This window comes from Hylobates moloch, unplaced genomic scaffold (assembly GCF_009828535.3).
Source record: "Hylobates moloch isolate HMO894 unplaced genomic scaffold, HMol_V3 SCAFFOLD_13, whole genome shotgun sequence".
NCBI lineage: Eukaryota > Metazoa > Chordata > Mammalia > Primates > Hylobatidae > Hylobates > Hylobates moloch.
Genome location: NW_026652288.1, coordinates 81,795,344 through 81,820,847, shown reverse-complemented (window position 1 = coordinate 81,820,847; position 25,504 = coordinate 81,795,344). Strand labels below are relative to the sequence as shown.

At 39.8% G+C, this 25,504-nt stretch overlaps 1 protein-coding gene and 1 pseudogene across 1 annotated transcript in view; one reads left to right on the top strand and one right to left on the bottom strand.

The window, feature by feature from the left end:
* The window catches only part of FNDC3B (fibronectin type III domain containing 3B), a 178,920-nt gene extending 178,416 nt beyond the window's left edge, over positions 1–504 (bottom strand). The window contains exon 1 of the mRNA XM_032174003.2: positions 336–504. Coding sequence (XP_032029894.1) covers positions 336–395 — 60 coding nt within the window. The 5' untranslated portion in view covers positions 396–504. The remainder of the gene's footprint in view (positions 1–335) is intronic.
* On the top strand, positions 394–18,578 carry LOC116480105 (ubiquitin-ribosomal protein eS31 fusion protein-like; annotated as a pseudogene).
* Positions 18,579–25,504: the final 6,926 nt, after the last annotated feature.

The window sequence follows — 25,504 nt, the reverse complement described above, 5'->3', positions numbered from 1 at the left end:
TTTCTATGAATTTTTATAGAAAGTTGTATTACAGGTGGAAGGAAATTTCTAAAGCAGGAGACTCCATAAAGAAATCACAACCAAACAATCAAATATAAAAACCCCACTTGGCAGAGGACAGTCTAGTAGGCCTTCTGTGTTTCCTTTTCTCTGGCTCTCTGGTAGGTCAAGTGGCAAGACACAAGAAGCGCCACGTGGTGCCACAAAATGATGGCACACCTAGCACTACGGTACCTAAATTAACTCCTGAAACATGGCTTTGAAGCCTCAACATATATTATGTTGGAGCAATGATAGTGTCCATAGTGAGTAGAGAAGTCCATCAAATGGATTACCTGTGAGATATAACCTGGAGGCACATGAATGGGAGGAATGGATCCATTGGGTGACATCATGGGAACTTCAGCAGGTCCTAAAAGAGATGAGTCAGATGTTAATAGCTGAAGAAATATGCATTATTCAAAATAATTAATGTTTTTAATATACTATCCAAACTGAAGATAATTAATCACTTTGACAATTTTCTCTTCAAAAGTTGGTACATATTGCCTTAAAGCTAAACCTGAAATCATGAATGAAAAGGAATTCTCCAGCTATACAACTCAAAGAAAACAAACAAAAAACCCAAAACTGTAAGTATCTTTAAAAATACTTAATGATTCCCAAAACCTCAAGTTCCATAAACCAAGATTGCTCAGTTAATAGTAGTCTAACAGAGTGGGGCAAAAAGTTTCTTTCTTTTTATTTGGCCTTTAAAAGAATGTATAATTAATCAATATTTAAACAAATCGATTATAAAATTATTTTATATTCTGGTTTAAACAGCTCCTATAGACTTTGTGTTTATGATTTTCAGTTAGATTATTGTTTTTAATAAATTACTGTAATATGCCATAATTTGAAATAGAAGAAATCCTTAAATTATTCCAAACCAACTGAATAACGCAGGGGGAAAAAACGGATTTTTTTTTTTTTTTTTTTTTTTTTGAGATGGAGTTTCGCTCTTGTCACCAAGGCTGGAGTGCAATGGTGTGATCTCAGCTCACTACAACCTCTGCCTCCCAGGTTCAAGTGATTCTCCTGCCTCAGCCCCCCGAGTAGCTGGGATTAGAGGTGCCCGCCACCACGCCCAGCTAATTTTTGTATTTTTAGTAGAGACAGGGTTTCACCGTGTTGGCCAGGCTGGTCTCGAACTCCTGACCTCGTGATCCACCCTCCTCGGCCTCCCAAAGTGCTGAGATTACAGGTGTGAGCCACCACGCCAGGTCTAGATCATATTTTAAAATAAGGAACTATTAAAAGTATGTATGCCAAATTTACTTGGATTATTTCAAAGTAAAGCATTAAATTATCAAAGAAATTTGTTTCAAAATAGGAAATTCAGTTTTCTGATCCACCATCTGGGATGGAACCACAACCAAAAGGCAGATTTTCATAAAAGTCCTTACAGGAAAAGCACCACTCTCAAGGTTGAACCCTTGGACACAACAGAAAATCCAAAGGCCGAGATCCAGAATAAAGAATGAATTTCTCCTGATCAACAGAGACTGATCTTTGCTGGCAAGCAACCGAAAGATGAACATACTCTGTCTAACTACACATTCAAAAGGAGTCCGCTCTTCATCTTCTGTTGGGACTTCACAGGAGTAGTCATACTACTCCCAAGAAGAATTAACATAATAGAAAAAGATTAAGCTGGATGTCCTGAGATACAGTAAGGTGGATGACAACAGCAAAATGAGTGGCCTTCATTAGCAGATGAATGTGGTGCTGGAGTTTTTATGGCCGGCCAAAAACACTTGACAGACATCATTGTGGCGAATATTGTCTGACTTACTGCTTCAACAAACCAGAAGACAAGGCTCGGCACTGTGGCTCACTTGAGCCCAGGAGTTTGAGACCAGCCTGGGCAACATAGCGAGATCCAATCTCTAAAAAAAATAAAAAATTAGCTAGGCATGGTGGTGCATGCCTGTGCTCCTAGCTACTTGGAAGGCTCAGGTGGGAGGATGGCTTGAGCCTAGGAGGTTGAGGCTGCAGTGAGTCAACGTCAAGCCACCACACTCCAGCCTGCGCACACAGCGAGACCCTGTCTTCCCAAAAAAGTTTTTAAAAGCAGAAGACAAGTAATTGTGTATGAGTTAATAAAAGACGTGAAAAACAACAACAAATTAAATTCAATGAATGTTAATTACATGTCTAAGGCAAACAACAAATGGCAAGGTTAACAGTTACCTAAGACATAGTTTTGAGTTAATATTTAATTACAAAGATCTAACGATTAAATAAATGGCTTCCCTACAAGTGCAAGAACCTCATGGCCACTGGTTTTCTATTTGGTGGCTGACTCGCCTATTTAGCAGCCCACCTCTCAAATGTCAATAGAAAACTATGTGTTTCTAGTCTGAGATGCGACTTCCTGGCTCCAAGTGCCTTGCATTGTTTATTTGCTTTATCCTAATGTATGTTGTGCTATTGGCAATGAAAATTGCTCAGCTGGAACAAAAACCAAGAGAAATACAACACTTTATTTGGCAAAAGGCAGATCCTGCCATCCAGTGCTGCATTTAAATGTGTATACAATGCATCTTTCACTTCACAGTACAACCAGTGTTATGACCACTTCACAGGAGAAGACTCAGTAGGGGGAAAGCGACAGGGACACTGATGAGCATATGAACAAGTCTGTGAAATAGGAAAAAAAAAAAAAACAGGAGCAGGGAAGAAAATTTGTATAATATTTATCTAACATTCCAAATGACAAGCATTCAATCCAAATTCATGGATAATATACCAAATCACTAAACTATCTAATCATCTCTGTAACTGTAAAAAATAAACACAGCAGTCTCTCACATGCTAATACACTGGCAATAATTTAAAGCAAAAGAAGAGAATGGCATAAAAATTCATCATTGCATGACCCCATTTAATTCTTAAGTACAATTTAAACGAATACATCCACCAATTGCTGAAGGCTTTGGTTTGCAAATCCATTTTTCTTGTCAGCTTCAACATTTTTGACATAGCCAACAAGAGAGTTGTGTATTTACTTAATATTTGTATTTGAATTGACTCATTAAAAGTAAATCATAAACAATGATGTCTGCCCCATCCTCAGCAGTATCTGTGAAATTCAAGGGTTGATGTACACAGCTCAATGGAGCAGATGTTAAGAGTGTGATCTGGCTGGTTTTATTCCCCAGCTCACTATTCACACTGGTTGCATGACCTTGAACAATTCACTTAGCCTTTCTGAACCTTACTTCCTAATAGTCATAAGTGAGAATGACAATTCTTACTTCATATGGTCAGGTTTAAAGATTAAATTAATTACATGCAAAAGAGCTTCGAGCAGTGCGTGGCACAATAATCACTCATCAAAACGTTACTAGTTATCATTATTCTTTACAATGCTTTTTATAATTTTATTGATAGTTTTGGTTGCTTTTTAAATTTTTTTTTGTTACTATTACAAGTAGTAAAGCTTTTTAATAGTCCATACTCATGCAGCATAAAATCAACAAGTATACACTTGGTACAACATTGACTTAGGGAACAACCCTTCCTCATTAGGTAAAAAATAAAATGTTTCACAGTACAGAGTGTGAACAGAAGTGCTACCATCTCAATAAAGTATTGCTTTTTAATCACCAAAACGTATACCATGCAAAGTCTCTTAACCCCAGGCATGACCCCTAAAACTGTTAAAGTCATCTGTGTAAAATGCTTTAAAGAATGTAGGACAAGTATGTGATTTACAGCTAGAAAAGGTTTTCTTCACAGTCTTGATTTCAAGAGTAGCCAAATGACTTTAACATGCTTGCTCCCCCCTTTTGTCACTGTCATCAAAACTATTTCAAAAGACATTTAAAAATATGCACTAATAGTTTCCAAAACTCCACCTTGCCTTAGAACCCCAAGTTCCTCTCTTTTCTGAAATAAACCATTGCACCTATAGGCAATCTGGAGCTAGCAAAATAAAATCTCATTCACCATAGTGGTACGAAAAGAAGTTATTGTCTTCCTAAACATTTATTTCCCAATCTGTGAGTTTACTATCTCTGCTCAACTGTGTTTGAGAATGCCCAATATTATTGTAATCTTTCCCTAATTAAAACACTAATTTCTCTTCCTAAAGTTCCAAAAAGTCTGCTAGCAATTGTTAATGAATTGACTTTTCATTTACTTAAACCTTGAACCAGAATGGTTGGAGAGCCGCTTGATTATTCAATCAATGGGAATTAATGCAATGATTCTATGACAGTATTCACACATCAAAGAGACAAAAGGAAAGACCAGCAACATTGTATTCTTAGGACCACACAAGCTCTTGGAGAGCTCCTGAGCCTCCACCAAGGCTGCAAGATCATTCTGCCTCATCCTCTGTTTCTTCCCTGCTACCAGAGATCCCCAAGAGTAGGGGTGCCCAGTCCCCAGGCCACGGACCACTACTGGTTTGTGGCCAGTTAGGAAATGGGCTGCACAGCAGGAGATGAACAGTGGGGAAGCAAGCATTACTGCCTGAGCTCCACCTCCTGTCAGATCGGCAGTGGCATTAGATTCCTAATCAGCAGCGAACCCTAACGTGAAGAGGGATCTAGGCTGTGTGCTCCTTATGAGAATCTAACTAATGCCTTATGATCTGAGGTGGAACAGTTTCATTCTGAAACAGCCCCCCTCACCCCCAATCCGTGGAAAAATTGTCTTCCACGAAACCGGTCCCTGGTGCCAAAAAAGGTTGGGAACTGCTGACCTAGAGCTCACACATCTCAGATGCTATCTTCACAACATTCACCCATTCTGGGAGCAGACAGAACTAGACTGATTAGGTGAATTACAAATAAAGTTTGGAAATCTGAAAGTGGTGGAAACTGGGAATCCAGGGTATAAATCATCATTTAAACAAGTCTTAGAAAAAAATCAGTTATAAACTAATCAATTATACTATAATTTCAGGCACTTTTAAATGGTATTTTTATCATCTGAGTATTCATGTGCTTGTCTATAAACTGGTAATGAATTCATAGAATTATTGTGCTTGTCTATAAACTGGTACTTGTGTGTCTAAATGGCTATTTTTCAACAATAGCCCTTAATTGCAATAGATCACATTTTTCCTAATTGATTTAAATATCATCTTGCTCAAAAAGGATGTAAAGGAGTTGACATCACAACATAGCAAGACAAAACTAATGAGAAAATAAGGCAAAGATGAAATAATGATGTGATAAAATCCAATATATCCTATAAAAGTGACCCTTCAGTCTTTTTAAATAGCTGAGGAACAGAAATTCTTGCTGGCAGAAGTAGCCATAAGGCCACAGCTAGTAGGTAAACAGATAATAATGGTGAAAGTAATTATCAGAACAAATGGTCTAAATACAAGTACATTTAAGCTGTTTGCAATGGGTCTAAGACTGCATACAAAATGTGAGGTCTTCTGATGAATCTCATAAATGTCTAATGATGAATCTCTAATCATTCATGGTGACTCAAGACTCTTACACAAGCTAAGAGATAATGTAGGCACTTTGGTTAGCCTTGACATATATCTTTTCTTTTTTTTTTTAATTATTCAACACTGATTAATCCCACAAGGGAACTAAAAGGAATACAAAGAAAATAAAGCACAGACACTAACTTCAAAGAATTCGAATTCTCCTGCAGTGGTTCTTCAACTTCAGTGTGCATCCACATCATCTAGAGCGTTTCTTAAAATACAAATTGCTAGGCTCCACTTCGCACAGTGTCAGAATCAGAAAGTTTAGAGGGAACCCTCAAGAATGAGTATTTCTAACAAGGTCCCAGGTGGTATGGATGCTGCTGTCTAGGGACCATGTTTTGATAAGCTCTGACTTCATGAGACAGAAGACTATAAGAACCAGACTTTCCACCAATATCAGGAACTAGACAAGGATACCCACTTTCATCACTGAGATTCAACATTGTACTGGAAGTTCTAGGTAGAACAATTAGGCAAGAAAAAGAAAGGCATCCAAATTGGAAGAAGTAAAACTTATCTACTCACATATGACATATCCCGACATATAGAAAATCTCAAAGAGCCCACAAAAAAATTACTACAGCTAGCACACTAATTCAGTAAAGCTGCAAGGTATAATATCTGCACAAAAAAGCCAATTGTGTTTCTACACACCAGGAATGAACAATCAGAAAATTAAGAAAACAATTCCAATCACAACAGCATCCAAAAGAATAAAATACCTAGGAATAAATTTAATCAATGGAGTGAATGGTTTGTATACTGAAACTACAAAACATTGCTAAATAGTAGCATGGATTTATTTATTTATTTATTTTTAAATAGAGCCAGAGTCTCACTATATTGCCCAGGCTGATCTCAAACTCCTGGGGCTCAAGTGATACTCCTCGGCCTCCAAAGTACTGGGATTACAGGCATGAGCCACCATACCCAGCCATGGAAGATTTATTATTAAGCTAGCAATAATACTCAAAGTGATCTAGAGTCAATGTAATCCTATCAAAATTCCAGGGACTCCAAATAGGCAAAAAGAATGAACTTGGACCCCTATCTCATATCATATACAAAAATCAACTCAAAATGGATCACCGACCTACTTATAGAAGCTTAAAAAAAATAAAACTCTTAAACAGAAGTAAATCTTCATGACACTGCATTTGGCAACAGATCTATAGACACCAAAAGTACAAGCAGCAAAAGATAGATAAAATGAACTTCATCAAAATTAGAAACATTTGTGCATCAAAAGACATTACTAGGAAAATGAAAACACATCCTATAGAATGGGAAAAATATTTACAAATCATATTTGATAAGGGACTTGTATCCAGAATATATGAAGAATGCTCACAACTCAACAAAAAGACAAACAACCCTACTTAAAAATGGCTAAAGGAATTGAATAGACATTTCTCCAAAGATAATACGTAAATAGCCAACACACAAACACATGCACACACATAAGAAGATGCTCAACATCATTAGTCATGAGGAAAATACAAATCAAAACCATGATGAGATACCACTTCACACACACTAGGATGACTATTAAAAGACACACACACAGAGAGAGACAGAAAATAACAAGTGTTGGCAAAGTCGTGGAGAAATTGGAAACTTGTACACTGCTGGTAGGAAGTAAAACAGAAACTGTGGAAAAGTGTAGCACTTCCTCAAAAAGTTAAATGTAAAATGACCTTATGACCCACCAATTCCATTTTTAGTTGTATTAGGTTGGTGCAAAAGTAATTGTGTTTTTTGCCATTGAAAGTAATATATCCAAGAGAACTGAAAACACATAAACAAACGCATCTACAGGCATGTTCACAGCAGCCTGTACATGTGTTCATGTTTACAATACTCAAAAGATAGAAAGAGCGGAAATGTCCATCAGGAAAAGGATGGATAAAATGTGTACAAACCATAGAATACTACTCAACCACAAAAAGGAATGAAGCACTAATACAAGCTACAATGCCGATAAAGCTTGAAAGCATTAGGATCAGACCCAAAAGATCACCCATATTGTGTGATTCCACTTATATGAAATATTCAGAATAAATAAATCTACAGAAACAGAACTCAGATTGGTGGCTGCCAAAGGCTGAGGCAGGAGGGTGGGTGGAAGGTTTGCAGGACTGAGGAGCATCCGGTCAATGGGTACAGCTTTTTGGGGTGATGAAAAACATTTTGGAAACAGAGGTGGTGGTTGCATAACATTGGGAATAGGTGTATTTACTAAATGAGTTAATTTTATGTTTTATGCATTTCACCTTAACAAAAAAAAAATGGAAAAATTATGCAAATAACCAAAGAAAGATAAGATAGTAAAACTGGGGTTACTAACAAGCTATGGAACAGCAACTGCGTATAAATCTCTGAGAGCACATTTTCATTCCACATACATTCATATTTGTAAGGACACTATTTCTAGACACTGTGCTATGCAAAGGCCAAGAGATGCATTGTCTATCCACAAGCAACTGCATGGGGATACGGACATATAAACAAATAAACACAAGGAGCCATTTCAGGCACTGTCTAAATTTTACAAGATTTAAAAAGATTATTATCTTGTGGAAACGTTAGTAATTGCAGAACTGAGGAGGTCAAAGGCCCTTAGGATATAGTAGAAGTCTCACAGTTTTACAAATAAACAGACTGAGGCCCAGAAGCAAGCTGACCAGCCCAGGAAAGAGCAGGCAAGAGATGGAACAACAGGGACAAGAATTCTGTTCTTCTTGTTTTTCTAATTTCACTTTCCTTTGAAAGTAAGGTCTCTTGTTCCTTAAACTGCTGCTGGCAAACTCATCTTCTTTCAAGGTGTTATTTTCACACAGAGGCTAGGTACTGATGGCACTTCCTCTGGCTCAGGTAAAATGATGGAAGGCATACCGGTCTCTCCAACCTATGACTACTTCTTCCCAAAGGCATCCAGCCAGAGAGGAAACAGGGCAGGAAGGTGCTAAAGAGGCTTGAGTTTGCACCTGGACTCCATCACTTTCTAGCATGACCTTGGGGCAAATTACTTAAAACTCTCTGATCAACACTATACTGGCCTACCAAAAGGGATGACAGCTGCTAATTTCAAGGGTTGTATCAGGACTGGAAGATGTAATGCATATAAAGTACCTAGCACTGTGCCTTGACGAATAGTATCTTAACAACTTTAACACCGCCCCAGTAGAAGAAAAATACCAAGTGAACAAAGAGGTTAACACAGTGTAACCACTCAGCACAGAGGCCAAATGAGTTACACAGTTTCTTAGATGAGCAAGTGAGTTTTTTCACTCTTCACATTCTTTCTCCTAAAGTATCTTTCCATCTTATAGCTTGGCAAGAATATCCTCCTCTTGAAAATGTAGTATCTTCACGATAATCTAATTATGGTTATTAAAAAATAAGAAAATAAAAAGAACAAGGGAAGGGTGGCTGCTTTGTCATAGTTGTCTACTCCCCCCAACCGTAGTCCTCTGTGTCTCCCAAAATTACCTGTCCTGTTTCCCCAATTTCTAGGAAATCTTGGAAAGTATGCCAGCTTTCAGAATGTCCTCAGACAGCTCTAAATCAAAGGACCAGCCCTTTTTTTTTTTTCTTCTGAAAGTCGATCTTCTCCGTTTCTCTGGCATTGGCTTTATTTCAAGAATTTCTAGTCTGGCCCAGTCATTGTCTTTAAAAGGAGCAAGTGACCAAAAGAACAAATTGCTCAATGACTAAATTTTCCTGCTAAAATCTTAACGTATATCACCACCAAGAACCAAAACTGAGTTGCTGACAGAATTCTTAAATAAGGGTAGCCACCATCTTCTCACTTGGCCATTTCAAATCACAAGGCCAGCATTAGTGAACAATTCTGTCTTGCCAATTTGAAATTCAAGTCTTTTCTTTCAAACATTCCTCTTTGAACTTGTTTTGTTACTTAGCTGTTTTAAGGGCACCAGGAATAGAAAGACTGGGGTTTAATTCTCACATAAGACAAGCTTCTTAAATCCCAATTCTCCTCAATTTCATTGAAATTGAGGTATCTACCCAATTAGCTATTTTATCAAGTTGTTTTTAGGCTTAAATGGTTTAAAAAAGAAAAACCTATACACTTACTGTGTAAATACATAATGTTATACTTTTGTTAGCTTATGTTTTATTAAATTCAATCAACATTCATTGTGCAAGATGATGTAAGGAACTGAAAGTCACAAAGAAGATTTTATAACACATACATAAACAACAAACTACTGCATAAAGCAGCAGCAATTTTTTCATTAGAGGCAAGGAACTCTGGAGCTGGACAATAACAATTATCCTTAGAGTGGGTGGGGGAAGAATATTCAAAATTCCGTGACTAGCAATGAATGGTACAGAAAGTTGGTGAATCCATTCACAGCAGGCATGATGAACTAACATGGTTTCAAAAAGAACTTGATTTAAATTCAGGGCTACAGAAATGCAAGCTTTAAGACTGTCAAAGACATCAGGTACCAGGAGACAGGCTTGTAATATAACCTTCAACTCCAGTTTTTAAAACTCTTGGTTGTTGCTTTGTTCAGTTCAACAAACTTTTGTTGAACCCAATGTAACTGCCAGACCTTGTGCAGGATGCCAAGGACACAATGACATTGAAGAGAACAAGCATTTCTGTTCTTAATTATGGAGAGAATGGCATGCGGAATGAGTAATGCACAGGTGCACAGAACCATGTGGGGGAAGGGGAGACCCAGCTTTTGGCCTGAGGTTTCTGTGTATCTCAGCATGGAGTCAGGCATATAGCCCAGACAACTCAAGCAGCGTGAACATTTGGTGAAAATCTGATCTAGCAACAGAAATAATGGAAGAGTTAGGTAGAAGACCTCTGAGAAAAGGTCCAAGAAATTATCTTTGGAAAAACAAAAAACAGTGGGTTCCATACATCCAGACTGATGGTGAAGCTGAATCTCCCAGGGTCTCAGGACTCTGCTCTTCAAGTTAAACTTTATCACCTTGCTCCAATTTGAAACATAATTTACTTAGTCTACAAATAAACAACATTCAGGATTACCTTACCATTTCAACTTATTTATTTATTTTGAGACAGGGTCTCGCTCTGCCACCCAGGCTGCAGTGCAATGGCATGATCACAGCTCAACGCAGCCTCAACCTCCTGGGGTCAAGTGATCCTCTCACCACAGCCTCCTGAGTAGCTGGAACTACAGGCAAGCCACTACATGCACAGCTGGTTTTCGTATTTTTTTGTAGAGATGGGTCTCACCATGTTGCTCAGGCTGGCCTTGAACTCCTGGCCTCAAGCGATCCTCCCACCTCAGCCTCCCAAAGGGCAGAGATTACAGGTGTGAGTTACTGTGCCCAGCCAGTTAAACTTCTTTAAATGAATACTAAGATCCCATCTTTCTTTGTTTTGATCTTTAATGTCAGGTTTGGAATGGCAGGTAATCCAAAGATATGCTTATTTATACTTAAACCAGGACCCTGTAAACATTAAAGCCCTAAAGAATTATACCAATACAACTCAATAATACTGAGAAAAAGCTTCTGATATTTAACAAGTAAAGTCCCTGCAAATATCAACAGCAAAATTAAAACAAAGGCATCACCAGAGCATCCAGTGCTTCATTTCAAAACCTTTAAAAGCAAACCATCCCAGCATGTTTTCTCTTTGGCACATGAAGGGCATCCAAGAGGCCCTCGGACTTTCTCACACAGAGTAAAGAGGATCTATTAGCATTTCAGCTAATAACAAACTCAATACGGAGTTCCCAGGAGAGGTGAATAGGAACAGGTGAGCATAACTCCTAGTGGTATCCTCTAGACAAACTTGTTGAGGGTAAAAAATTACCCCCTATTCTGCTTATTAGAACAAGGCTATTTAAATTTTAAATGCCCCGAGGTAAAATGCGGACTAAGATGTTAAAGAATAATATTAAAGTTTACTCATTTTGTAGAGAAAAGAATCAGAAAGATTGCTCATTAAAAGTTGATGCAAGCAGAGCAACTAAGGGAGGTCTCAGCAGGAACGAGGCAGAATTTATTCGCTACACTGGCCTTGAGTCCAGGCTGGACTGCAGTGGCGCAATCCCGGCTCACTGCAACCTCTGCCTCCTGGGTTTAAGCGATTCTCCTGCCTCAGCCTCCCGAGTAGCTGGGATTACAGCTGTCTGCCACCATGCCAAGCTAATTTTTGTATTTTTAGTAGAGACAGGGTTTCACCATGTTGGTCAGGCTGGTCTCGAACTCTTGACCTCAGGTGATCCACTCGCCTTGGCCTCCCAAAGTGCTGGGATAACAGGCGTGAGCCACCGCGCCCAGCCCCCCAGTCTTTTAACAGGGTTGCCTGTCATTCTCTCACCAGCTTTCTCTGCTCTTAGGAAGAGTTACGAAAGGGAACACAGATGAATAAAACCGTGTCTACTCTTCCTCCACGTACCCCCACTTTCATCCCATTTGCCTGGCCACAAGGACCTCTTCTCACAGTGGGGACAGAGGAGTGAGCAAAAGACAGGACAGCAAACAAGTGTTTTTATAACAAGTCCATGAAGAACTCATGGGCAAATACACATTTCCTATCTTATTTGTGTTCCACTTTACAATTCCTAGGTCATGCTCTAGCAGGGCAATTTTGCAAATAGTGCTGAAATTATTAACCAGACAACAAAATGTCATTGTACTCCTCACAGGCTCTGTTTTACATTATTCATCTGTTACAAATGAAAGAACATGAAAAACATCACCAACCTGAAAGCTGTATGACAAGTAATAATCATGTATTGCTTTACCAACATATCATTACTCAATATATTTCAGGGATTTCAATTATTGTTGCTTTAGTGAGGCTTACAAAGCAAACCACAGAGGATCCCTTTTAACTACTGTCAGGGTTGGCTCTTCCATTGCCCCTGCAAAAGTGCTTGCCATAAAGCAAAGTCTTTGAAAACACTGTAAGGGCATTTTATTGACAACATCCTAACGTGGTTTACTAGATTAGTTCTTTTAACTCATGCACTTAAAATCCAAAGGCAAGAGAGAAATGTCCAGGACGTATGGACTAGAACTACTAAGGAAAATCAAAAGTGATTATGGAAATGGAAAAAAAATGAACCAAATATTCCATAAAACACAGAGTCATAGTTTATCTACCTGATGCCACTTTCTCGCCAATCCAGAAGGCTGCTCAATGGAAAAAAAAAATGAACCAAATATTCCATAAAATACAGAGTCATAGCTTATCTACCTGATGCTACTTTCTTGCCAATCTAGAAGGCTGCTCACTCACTCATCATCACTCCAGTGTCAGGCTGGAAGGGACCAGCAATCTCCTAAAATTAACTTAACTTTACAAAAGTGTCTTGATTGTTAATAAAAAATCCTCTAAGTTGTCCGGCAGCTGGGACCTAATAATGGGCTCTGAGATGATTAGTTTGATATATATATAGTTCCAGTCTCTGCCTTACTTAAACCACACAGAAGGGGCCCGGAAAGTAAATGAGAGTTCCTACAGACCAGCCTGTTGCTTTTACTCTTTTGTTTGTAAGTGAAAAACAAAGGGCAGCCTAAGGGCTGAGGGTAAACAACAACTACAAATAGGTTAGGCTCTCTTACCTCTGAAGTGTTTGGCATCTGATCAAGGGCAGTCAGTAAACACCCCCAAGCAATTGTGGGAAAGTTGGTCACCTAGACTGCTATTTTCTCAGCCATAAAAATGAACTGACAAAGTTATTGTTTAAGAGGCACCAGACTGCTTTATGGCTGCACCATAGACGCTTCTAATTTTGGCACATTGCCTCCACAGAAACAAGCAATTTTTACTAAACAAGCTACAATTTCACTTTCAAAAACCAACCCTTCATCTACTACTAAGGGGGCCTGAGACAAATCAAAATGGAGGGTCTACATTTGGGGTAACAGGCTACCAGAAAGGTCTCCTAGCTGATTCACTGCTGTTTATCCTGAGCTGAAAAAGCAACAAGAACATTTTAAAGTTAGCTCCTCAAAACAACTACTAAGCCTTTGTGGTTTGCTAATCTAGAAAGGCTAAAAAACGAGGCCGTATTAGGATAGGTAAGAATGGGGAGAAGGCAAAATTACCAGGCAATCATTAAAAACAAGACTACATCAAAATAGGCAGTTTGGCATATAGTACTATCAACGGTTAAGCAAGAGTATGAGCACAAACAAATGATACGCATTATATATAAATATGAGCAACTCATAAATCCCTTCAAGGCAAAACTAGGATTATACTCCTCCCTTTTCCAGACATCCCTACTCAGACAAAACTGTGAATACTGGTAAGATAGGAGTTTCTTCATCACCTTATCTCTATCACTGCCTTTGAGGAAACCACTGTGGTTTATGACTTGTCTTCCCCGTGACTTTACCTGTAAAAGAATCCCACGTTCCCATGTACGTATGCTCACATGGCCTGAGGTCCAATGAGACGCACCTTCAGCCTCATACTTGTCTAGGGATCACATTCACTTTTAGATGAGTAAAACACTGTCAAAGTATTTGAGTAAAAATTTCCTGGCTACAGATCGGAGGTCAGGTCTGTTAGGCTGTCTGCACAGAAATGTTACTAAAATCAAGTGGAGAACAGATAAGGAGAAAGAAGGATCTGGGGCAGAAAGCTGATCCTCTCTTTGAAAAAGAAGGGAGGAACCAGACAGATACCTAACATGGAAAAAAAAGAAAAAGGAAGGAAATAATTTGACGGATTGGTGTGTAAACTACAAACAAGGCAGAAAAGCCGCAACCAGAAAATACATGGACCCAATTAATCTCAACTGAATTGTTTTCCAACTGTCCTCGTGATGCATTAAGAGATCTGTGACCGTAGCATATGCATGATATTCAAAATGGTAACTGATACAAATCATCACAGGAATCCAGAGGCTGGTCACTGGTCCATTTCAGCTTTCCAATAGTATTTTTTAAAGTTCTTCTCTTCAGTCCAATCCCATCAAAACAAAATGGCTCAGTGGAGACATGCGACTCAGGCTGTATGGCCCTGGGCAAGTTATTTAATTGTTCATGATACAAAGTAAAAGAGAAGAAACCTGATAATTTCTGTGCTTCCTTCTAGAGTAATATGCTGGGTGGTACTGGTGTCACGTAGGTCTGTGCTTGCAGATTCTAGAAAACAGGTGTTAGTTGACAATTTCTAAATTCTTCCTATCATCCTCAAATGTCTGTCACATCAAAATTTCTAGGCCTTTTTGAAAATGTAGATTTCCAGGCCTTCAGAGTCTGCTTTTCCCCACAAGCAGCCCAACTTCCTCAGGCCATCCCTGATCACTGGTTTTGATGCAGATGTGCTATGGACCAGTCAGAAGAATGACTTAGAAAGAACGTGGTAAAAAATAAATAGAAGGTAGAAAAAAACAGGCTCATTCAAGATCCTTGACACACATCTCATTTGTAGTTACCTTGAGTCCGATTAGCTAAGTTTTAATTTCATCACAATGTTTAAAAGAGGGAAAAAGAGTTATTAGCAGAGTTCCATAAACTTTATCCTATTAATGGATATTTAATTGAATATGCTTCAGCTGGCAAAGATGACTATAATTTGGCTAAAAATAGTCCCCCAGCTTTAATCATAATAAAGCAACCACTGTTATACTTCCATGGCAACAACAAAATGATCACAGGATTTTATATAATATAGGATAATAAGCACTCTATGAAGAATCAGTCTATGCAATTATTGCTGTTTATTCATATGATTAATGGCCTCTGGTGATAGTTTAATATGAAATAGTATACATCTAAGAATAAGGAAGTAGGTAGAACAGTTGATAAAACATTTATAAACATCTTTAATTGACAGCTAAGATCACAGAATTGGAATTCTCTTGGGGATCTTAATGGTCATTCAGACCAATTCCCCATTTAATGCTTGAACTTTTGAACAAAATTTGTAGCAAGTAGCAGAATACTTCAATGTACAGTCTACTATCTCAAAATGCAGGAAATTCCATTTCTTAAGAATCCTAATTGGTAAAGGGTTTCCCCTCTTTCAAAGGCAGAAATCTGAATTCTGTTCTTAATAGCCATACAAACAAAATGTAACCTCAATTCCATAAAACAAGATTTAGATACAGACTTAGGCAGTTGAATCCCATCAGCACTCCTCTTCTACTTTCAAAAATCATCTGGGCTTTCTTTATCTTCTCCTTCTATGACATGCCTTCCAACCATTCCCCTTGGGTCCTTCTAACAATCTACCTTATCTATGCCCCTTTGCAAAATCAGGTTCTAAAAACATTATATTTTATCATTTTCTGTATGTCCAAGGTGTGGGAAATCATTCTAACCCTGGGCTACTGACAGTCAAATTCAGAAATAAGTCCAGTCAACCTCTTCCCTACACCAGGGTCAGTGGACCAATGAGGAACTCAACCCACTGCAGAGACAGGCAGAGCCTGCAAACAGGGTCCCACCAAGTTCAAACCTGAAGAAGGTCATGATTTCTGTTTCTTCATCCTGAATTATACTAGGTTATTGAGATCCCTAGTATTCCAATCAGCATTGTACTCACTACTTAAAAACCCACGTTTTTACATTTATGAGTCATTTTTACGTTATACTATTTGTAATCATTAAAATATTTAAACAGTTATATGTTTTTCAGTGTGTGTATATTGTCATATGAAATCATAAAGTTCTCTTCATATGAAATATTTTAATCTGTTACTTTAACTTAAAGGTTTCTGGAACAGCAGAGTAGTAAAGCATTGAACAAGAAATTCTAATTTTCAATCCCAACTTTTGCAAATGTGTCAGCAGCAAAATCTCAACTCACTAAGAATGTGTATAAAAATAATGATTTAATGATTCTATATATGGGTAACACATCCGAGTAACACATCCAAAAAGCAAGTAACTTCTAAGCTGAGCTAATTCACTTGAGCCAGAAAAAAGAATATTTTCTTCCCTAAAGGCTTAGCTTATTCTTCTCAACAGTCATACCTGTTTGCATATTCATGTGCAAATCTTTTCACTTTTTTGCACTTGGCTGAAAAGTGTAACTAAAACAAAATACTACAAAAGTGCAGATTTTGCCAGGCATGGTGACTCACACCTGTAATCTCAGACACTTGGGAGGCTGAAGAGGGAGGATTACTTGATGTCAGGAGTTTGAGAACAGCCTGGGCAAAAAAAGAAGTGAGATTCTCATCTCTAAAAAGGTTTAAAACATAAAAAATTAGCTAGACATGATGTCACACACTTGTAGTCCCAGCATACTTGGGAGGCTGAAGTGGAAGGATCGGAAGGATTGTGTGGGCCCAGGACTATGATTTTGCCACTGCACTCCAGCCTGAGTGACATAGACCCCATTTCAAAAGAAAAAAGGAAAACAAAAAAAGAAAATTAAGGAAAAATGCAGAACTCTTAAGCAAAATCCAGTGATCTGTTTTATCAAAACATGTCATAATGATAGCAGTGGTAGCTCACGTGGAGCGGCCACTGCAAGGATGCCAGCTGCATGGAGGAATGGGGGGCGGCTTCGTGGAGCTGGTGGGGGCTGGGAACAGGTGATCCCAGTGGGAGCCCTGTGCCCTACCAAGTTGGCAGGGTGGGAGCCTGCGCCCCCGGGCACAGCTGCAGCCACCCAGCTGCAGCTCTAGACCCAGGCATCCCTGCGCTCCCGCAGACTCAGAAGTGCCTGCTCCCACTCCCTGGGCTCTCCCTGTCCCTGGCACCCACTCAAGTGTGGAAAACAGTTGTGGCTGAGCCTGGGCACTGTTGCGAGCCAGCCGGATGTGTGTGTGCTCGGGGCAGCACTGACATGTCAGCCCCCTGCTGCCTGGACTCCCTCCAGACATGGGGCACCAATGAGCATGGGAAGGAGGCCAAGGGGCTGAGGGCGGTTTGGTGCGGGCCTGCAAGTGCCCCTTGGGCCGGACAGCCTGGGCGCCATGGATGGCATATTGATAGTGGTGGGAGGCAGACAGTTTCCTAGGCAGGAAGGGGTGGGTCCCTGGTGAAACTCCACCTTTAAGCCAGGGAGGGCCTGAACCCTATGGTCGAGGCTGCCAGTTCTGGGTGGAGTCGGCTACTGGGAGTGAGAACTTCCTTGATGCCTTTCGGGTAATCGGATGGTTGTTTTTTCAGGCCCACCCGTGGCCGCCCATGGACCAATCAGCACACATGCCCTACCTTCTGAGCCCATAAAAACCCCCAGACTCAGCGACTCGTCACCTGTCTGTGGATAGGTGCTAACCACTTTGGGTCTCCTCTCCACTGAGAGCTGTTTTGCTGCTCAATAAAGCTCCTCTCCACCTTGCTCACCCTCCAATTGCCCGTGTAACTTAATTCTTCCTGGACGTGGAAGAAAAACTTGAGACCTACCAAACAGCAGGAACGAAAGGAGCTGTAACACTTTCCGGGCCAGCTTGCCCAGCTGTGGGCGGCAGCTAAAGGGGCTGTAACACTATAGCCCTCCCGCCCTCTGCCAGCACTAGGCAGCCGCCTCACGCAACAGGAAGCAGTGGTGGTGCTGGACCAGCCCAGGAGCCAGAGGCAAGCATGACTGAAAGAGCTGTAACACAAACAGGCTGAAACACGACCCCCACCCTCACCCCCACTCACTGTGCACTGTAGGCAATGAGGAGAGAAGAGCTGTGGCCCTACTGAGAGTCCAGAACTCAGGGCTCCCCGAGCCAGGGCTGTGACACGCTGTAACACTCTCTTTGGGGCTCTGTGGTTCCTGGCATCTCCGAGCTTTCAGGCGCCACTGTGTTTCCCCTCATCCAGACACTGGTACCCGCAGCTCGTGGTATGTCTGGTCCAGCCACAGCCTTGCACGGAGCCAGCACCTGTGCTGGTGCATGGAGCTGTCCACCCCACCGCAGCAGCCAGAATGCCTAGCTGTGCACAGTGGCCGGACCCTGTGCTCAATCACTTAGACGCCCCTCACCGCTCCGTGCCTGGTGCACCCTTGGCAGGAGAGGATCCTGGCCAAGGGTGCACCAGGTGGTGCAAGCTGAGCACAGCCTGCCAGGCCAAGTGGGCAGAAGAAGCCCAGAAGGCACGAGCAAAACTCAAGCAGAGGCGCCGCCGGCCAGAGGTTTCTGGCTGGTGAAGCGACACCTGAAGGATCCTGTGTGATGATAACTCAACAGGAACTGGATTTGATCATTACACATGGTATACAGGTATCAAAATACCACATGTACTCCAACAATATGTACAATGATTATATACCAACTTTAAAAATAAATAATAAAAATAAACCATACTGTCCACTAAAACTACACATTCTATCTTCTCCATTTGTTCTCTGTATACTCATGCCCCCTAACCTGCTCACCCTCTGGGAGAAGGCTATATGAGAAGGGCTCAAAATAAACATATGTATTATTATTCATGTTTTGAAAAAGCCATTTCTGACAGTACACAGCATGTCCACCTAATCTATTAAATTGCTCTAACTGCACAGTAAATTAAAGTTCAAACTACTATTGTTCCCCAGGAGTTGGGGGAAAATGTCAGATTCCTTTAATTTGTGCTTCATCACACCTTTGGTTTTTCTTTCCCAGGTGCTCATATCACAATATATTATATTCTTACTAATGTCAACTATAGGAAAGAAAAAAATAAAGGTTCAGATCTTAATCACCAAATCTGCTGTCCAGCATGGGCTTTATAGAATGAAATTTACAAGGAAATTAAAAACAAATCTTCCCTCTAAAGACTGGGGAAAGCATTGCTAAGGCTAAGGTTTTATTAAGCTACACTTCAACCCTTTAATTTTACTAAATTATCTTTTTTTTATTTTTTGAGATGGAGTTTTGCTCTTCTTGCCCAGGCTGGAGTGCAGTGGTGCAATCTCGGCTCACTGTAACCTCCTTCTCCCAGATTCAAGTGATTCTCCTGCCTCAGCCTCCCAAGTAGCTGGGATTACAGGCGTGTGCCACCATGCCCAGCTAATTTTGTATTTTTAGTAGACATGGGGTTTCACCATGTTGGTCAGGCTGGTTTCGAACTCCTGACCTCAAGTGATCCACCCACCTAGGCCTCCCAAAGTGCTGGGATTACAGGTGTGAGCCACTGCTACTGGGAGTGAGAACCTCCTTGATGCCTTTTGGCCAATTCGATGGTGCTTTTTCCAGGCCCCGCCCATGGCCACCCATGGACCAGTCAGCAAACCTGTCCTCCCTCCTGAACCCATGTAAACCTCAATAAAACCTCGGCCTATTTACTAAGTTATTAATGTTTTATGTATCTGGAGAAGTAGCCTATCAAAACTTACCAAACAGAAACACAGAGTGAAGCACAGGTTCACAAAAGCAGCAAGTAGTCAAATCTGATCCACAGGGTGCTTTGGTAACTTTTTTCCTTGTAAACTGTGTTATTTATTTGATACTCACTGTATTTTTAATCTTAATGATTGTGGAGAAAGTGCTAATAATACAAGGTATTTCTGTTTCTAATTTTGAGTAGGTATCAGGCAAAAGTAATACCCAACAGAAGTTTTCTAATTTCTCCAGGTTTTCATGCAAATTAATATCCTGCTTCCCTTTTACAGACTAAACCTAAACCAAGCAGAAAAGACTGTTGAAAATTACTGACTAGCAGATAAAAAAATTAAGGTAGTGATCTTAGGTGTCATGCAGAAAGTTGGGACTACGAATTCTCTGGGTGTGAAGTCGCCTCTTCTGTGATGAGCTCTTTGGTTTGGCAGTTTGGTAGCCCCTCCAAAACAGGTTCAAAATAGGCAAAAACAGGTCCAATACATACAAAATAAGTAAAACAAAGGAAAAAAGGCCAAAACAAAGATTCTTGGGGCAGAAAGCCAAGCTATTCTTTTGTCATAATCTCTCTCTCAAAAGAAGAAACCTGAATAAACTTTAGTTTTATAGCAAACCCAACATACTAAAACATCTTGATAGGTTTCATGTGTTCAATACCATGTGCAAAAATTTTAAGTTCAGTCAGTGTTTATACAAACTGCATAAAACATCACAATAAAGTGTGACCTATTTTTATTTTTTTTATAACTCACTTTCCAAAAAATAGTCTCCAGAATATACTTTCTTTTTTTTTTTTTTTGAGATGGAGTTTCACTCTTGTTGCAATGGTGCAGTCTTGGCTCCTCGCAACCTCCGCCTTCTGGATTCACACGATTCTCCTGCCTCAGCTTCCTGGGTAGCTGGGATTACAGGTGCCCGCCACCACCCCCAGATAATTTTTGTATTTTTAGTAGAGACAGGGTTTTGCCATGTTGGCCAAGCTGGTCTCAAACTCCTGAGCTCAGGTGATCCACTAGCCTTGGCCTCCCAAAGTGCTGGGATTACAGGCATAAGCTACCGCGCCTGGCCTTTCAAGTACACTTTCTTTGAGACAGGATCCCAAGAAATAAGTTACAAACTTAACGTTATTCATGCAAAACCATTTTAGGTCCAATCCTCTAGCAATGGAACCATATGACCCCCTTTCCACTCAGGGCAACATTTCAGATAACCAGTAACTATTAAACATGGCATTAATGAGCTGCAATAAACATAACTCCTATAAAAATCATCTGAAACTGGCCAATTTCAATCATCCCTACAGTCTCTTGAGAAAAGCTACTTACACTAGGCAATAGTACTATTACCCTATGGTTGTAAAAACGTTGCTTCCAAGCTTTACATATACACATATCCCTGCTCAATCTATCATCATAAAGAAATACGATTGAATATTTTTATATTAGCATCTAACTACATATAAAATCCTGATTTTATACTAAGATACCTCATAATGGTTGGTTGACTTTAAGTTTAAAATCAAGCTCTCAATTAAGTTCTGAACAAAATGTATTACCCAGCCCTATCTACTAGACCACAATGTAATTCAACCAATTTATAATAATAATAACCAGGAATTAATTAAATGTGGAACTTCTTTCTGTGATAAAAACAAAGAGGAGCAAATTTCTTTACCTACAGAATGCATTATCTTTCTGATCTTAGCCTCCTAGTACTTAGATTTTGATGACCTTCAGACACTTTTCCAAAACCATATGATATGATACACACACTCCAAGAAATGAAGAAAAGATAAATAGAAAACTCTACAAGGAGAATGCAGGTTTCTTCCCTCGCCAACCGTAGTGCTGTAGTAATTGTGGCAGATACTGGGGCCATCCTCCTCTAAATTCAATTCCACACTCCACAAATGACTAGTTGTGAGATCCTAGGCATGTTAATAAACCTTTCTCTGTGCCTTGGTTTCCTCACCTATAAAATGAAGAAAGTAACAGTAACAATTTCACAAGATTGTCTGAGGAAGAAATTAGTTAACATATATAAAATACTTAGAAGAGTACCTGGCACATGGCTGGCCTCCCAGCTGGGCTAGCTGAGATCATTACTATTACATCAATGGCAGCCATGGTTGCCAGGCCCTCTCCTACCCCAAATGTCCCTGCTATTCCTGTTATATTTCAGTTTTAACCAGTAAGTTTAAAGAACTAGACTTTTCCATGAGTACAGTTAGTCCTGGATAAGAATATCCAGACAACCAAATGGTAAATACTGTAGCCTGGAGGGGGGAGGGTAATTCTGGTTTAAAACTTTTATGGGTTATATATGCCAAAAAAATCATTTACTCCAGGTAGGCAAATCAACACTGAGTTCTCACTGACTAAGGCCAGGCAACAGTTTACTGCTGCACAGAACTGCACAGACATCTACCTTTCCACTCACAAAAGCATTCTGTCCTTCCCGTCTCTCTCCATTTCCACCACAATGCCAAGTGAAGCTGTTCAGTGTTCAACATGTACTCAATAAGCAACACAGACGAGAATGGGTAAGTGTCCTGTGCATGCCATGTGCTCACTGAGTTTCATTATCAGCAATGTTGTTTTTCCACCCAGTCAACCAAGGTTTCTGAAATTTAACACACAAAACAATGGGTAATTGCAAGGAATGCTACATCTTTTCCATGAGCTCTGTCCTTAGTTCATGCAGCGAATACTAGACTTTGCCAGAAAGTGCTATTACTGTCAACTTATAGAAAGGGACTAAACTGACAGCAACAACAAAAAAACCACTTTACTTTCACCCTTTCATATACAATAAGTTTGTAACTCTAAAACTAAGAGACAGTTTATAAAGTAATCAAAACTCCTTCATATGTATCAATTAGCCTTTTCTTAAGGGATTATCCAGGTGGAATAAAACTCTGTCACCCATCTAGTAACACATTATAAATGTATTATATGCTTTTATTTTTGTCTGTGCTTGTATGTATAAATGCACAGAAATGGACCATGAGTTGGAAACTCAGAGTTCTATTTTGCTCAGGAGAAATAAAAAATATTCTCACAATTCTATTTGCCAAGGCAGCCTGGTTTATTTACGAAAACTTGGCCACAAGTGGTCAGAATAAAGGCATTTCAATGGGGCTGTCTCTTTATTCCTTTTTCTCTGCTCTTTTCTCACTCTCCTTAAGAAGCGTCTCCGGTGCATGCTTGGTTTCTAAAGGTCTGATGAGACTATGGATGCTACAGTGAATGCTGAAGTCTGAAAGAAATATTTCTCTCTCCCTCGCTTTGAGTCAGAAAATTCTGAACACAAGAGGATCCATTCAAGGCATGATGGAGTGCCTCACAGAGGCAGCAATATGTTCACAGTTGGCAAACAGATCTGTTTGGACAGTGAGTACAGCCATCCACTCAGCAAACATCAGCTTTCCTATTAGTTCACAGCAGAAAGAACGAGACGCTGGCGGCCCCTCTTTCAGACTCCAACACCACTTTGGGACAAGCCTTCTAAACAAAATGCCTTTGTCTGACAGTCACAATTCAGCGGGTCCCAACGGCTTTCTTAGAAGCTATGTCTGTCTATTCACAATCACATTCGGGCCCAAAAATCATTTGTAAAAGTCTGAAGGGAAAAAAAGGGACGGGAAATACCCCAATTTCCTTGTATAATAAAAGATAAGGAGTGCCTGAATGGCTTTACAGCAATCACTAAGAGCAGCAGCTGGAAAGGTATGAAATGTATGATGGATTCTCATGGGATGTCTCTCCCCTTAGGTGCTTTTGGGAGCCTGCCTGTTGTTACCATTGCAATCTGGAGGAACACCAAGCATAATCTTTCGAAGAAAATCAGCAAAAAGATAAAGCAAATCAAAGGGCAAACCTCCTACTGAGTTACATTCTTATGTGAATGTAACATCCCTCCCCATTTAAGGTTTCAAAATAAAATGCTTATGCAGTTTCTTAAGAATTGATGGCTCAGAAAGATAGAAAAACTGGCTAGGATGTTCTGTTATACTAAAATTTCACCAAATCCTCAATGTCATAAATAAATAAATTCAAACAGAAGACAAACTGTGTCCTGTCTTGCTTTCTCCCGCCTTTGGGCATGAATTTGCTATATGACCACTTGCTCCTACATACCTGACAAAAGAAACCCATCAGAATGACATTTTGTTTAGCATAAACACAAAATCCAAAATTTTAACAAGAAATTACAACATTCTCCTTTTAAAAATATGAATAACTGCCAGAGGGGAAGGGGGGCAGGGAGAGAGACAATGTCCTCCAGGATATTAGAGTGCCCACAGCTTGTCACATATTTTTATTGCTAAGTATTCATTCCCACTTCTATGTATATCGAAAATAATGGGTAAATTTCAGAACCCACAGAACTCCCCATGTAATATGTTTCTAAGGACAAACACTCAGGAAAACTACTGCCAGCCCATGGCCGGCTTTGGTACAGCTCACAAGCTAAAAATGGTTGTCACATTTTTAAAGGGTTGTAAGAGAGTATGCATCAGAGACTGTATGTCTGCAAAGCATGTTATTTACCATCTCGCCCTTTACAGAAAAAGTGGGCCAAACCCTGCAGCAAACTATTAAAAAGGCTCAAATAATAATTCTTAATTTTGTTTAAGCCAAATCATGAATGTGGAGCAAAATTATGAATGTGCTTTCAAGTAATCTCTTCCAGGGGTCATGGACCAGAGACTCAGGGGAAGGTGGAATGACCGCCCTGAGAACAGAAGGGCCTACACAGGAATCTACTCATTCAATAACAGATGGTTAATGAGACCATTCTTAAGACTTTATAAGAAGACAATTCTTGCATCCTTTGAGAAAGAGACAAATACACTGTTCGATTTGGAGAATTTCTAACTTACAAAATTAGGAATAACCACTTGCCCTTACAAGGGGGTGTTAGTTGAATCAAGTGTGTCAAAAGATATGACAGAAAGTATCTAACAGGGGACGGGAGAGATCTTTACTACTATCATGTATGGTTCTCCGGTCTTCTTGTAGAATACACAAAAGGAAATACTGGCCGAATAAAAGACAAAGCAAGGTAGAAGGCTTTATAAAATTCTTACTTTTTCTTTCTACATGCACAAATACAATCTCATATAGACCAGTCTGTATTGCTTAAGACTAAAGATTTCTGTCTTTTTCAATGAATAAAGGAAAGATGGCTTTTTGAAGGGATTGCTTAGCCCAAATTTCTAACTTACAAATAAAGAGTCATTAAAGCGACGGAGGAAAAAAAGGGTACCAGGAAATTCTAGATGATGTAACTTCAAGTTCCTGCCTCATGATAGCCGACTCAACTCAGTCTGGAAATCTGGCATATGTGATTTGCCAGCTCAACTGCAGTTGCCTTTTAAGGAGCTCAAAATTTCATGCACTCAAGGGTTTATTTGTGAGGCCAGTCACTTTTTAGGAACTAATCATATATACATAATATTCTAAGTACAACATGTATCCAAGTTATTACATCACGCAAAAATGCACGAAGTAGAGCTGCCAGATAAAAGAGCACACCCAGATAAAGTTGAATTTCAAAAACACAGCAAATAACTTTTCATACCAGCATATCCCAAGTACTGCATGGGACACAATTACACTAAAAAAAAATGCTGTATATCTGAAATTCAACTTTTACTGGGCATGCTGTAAATTTATTTCCTAAATCTGGCAACCCTGCCATGAAAACGTGAAGGCTATTCTGATATCCACTAAACAGCTGCCATCTTGTA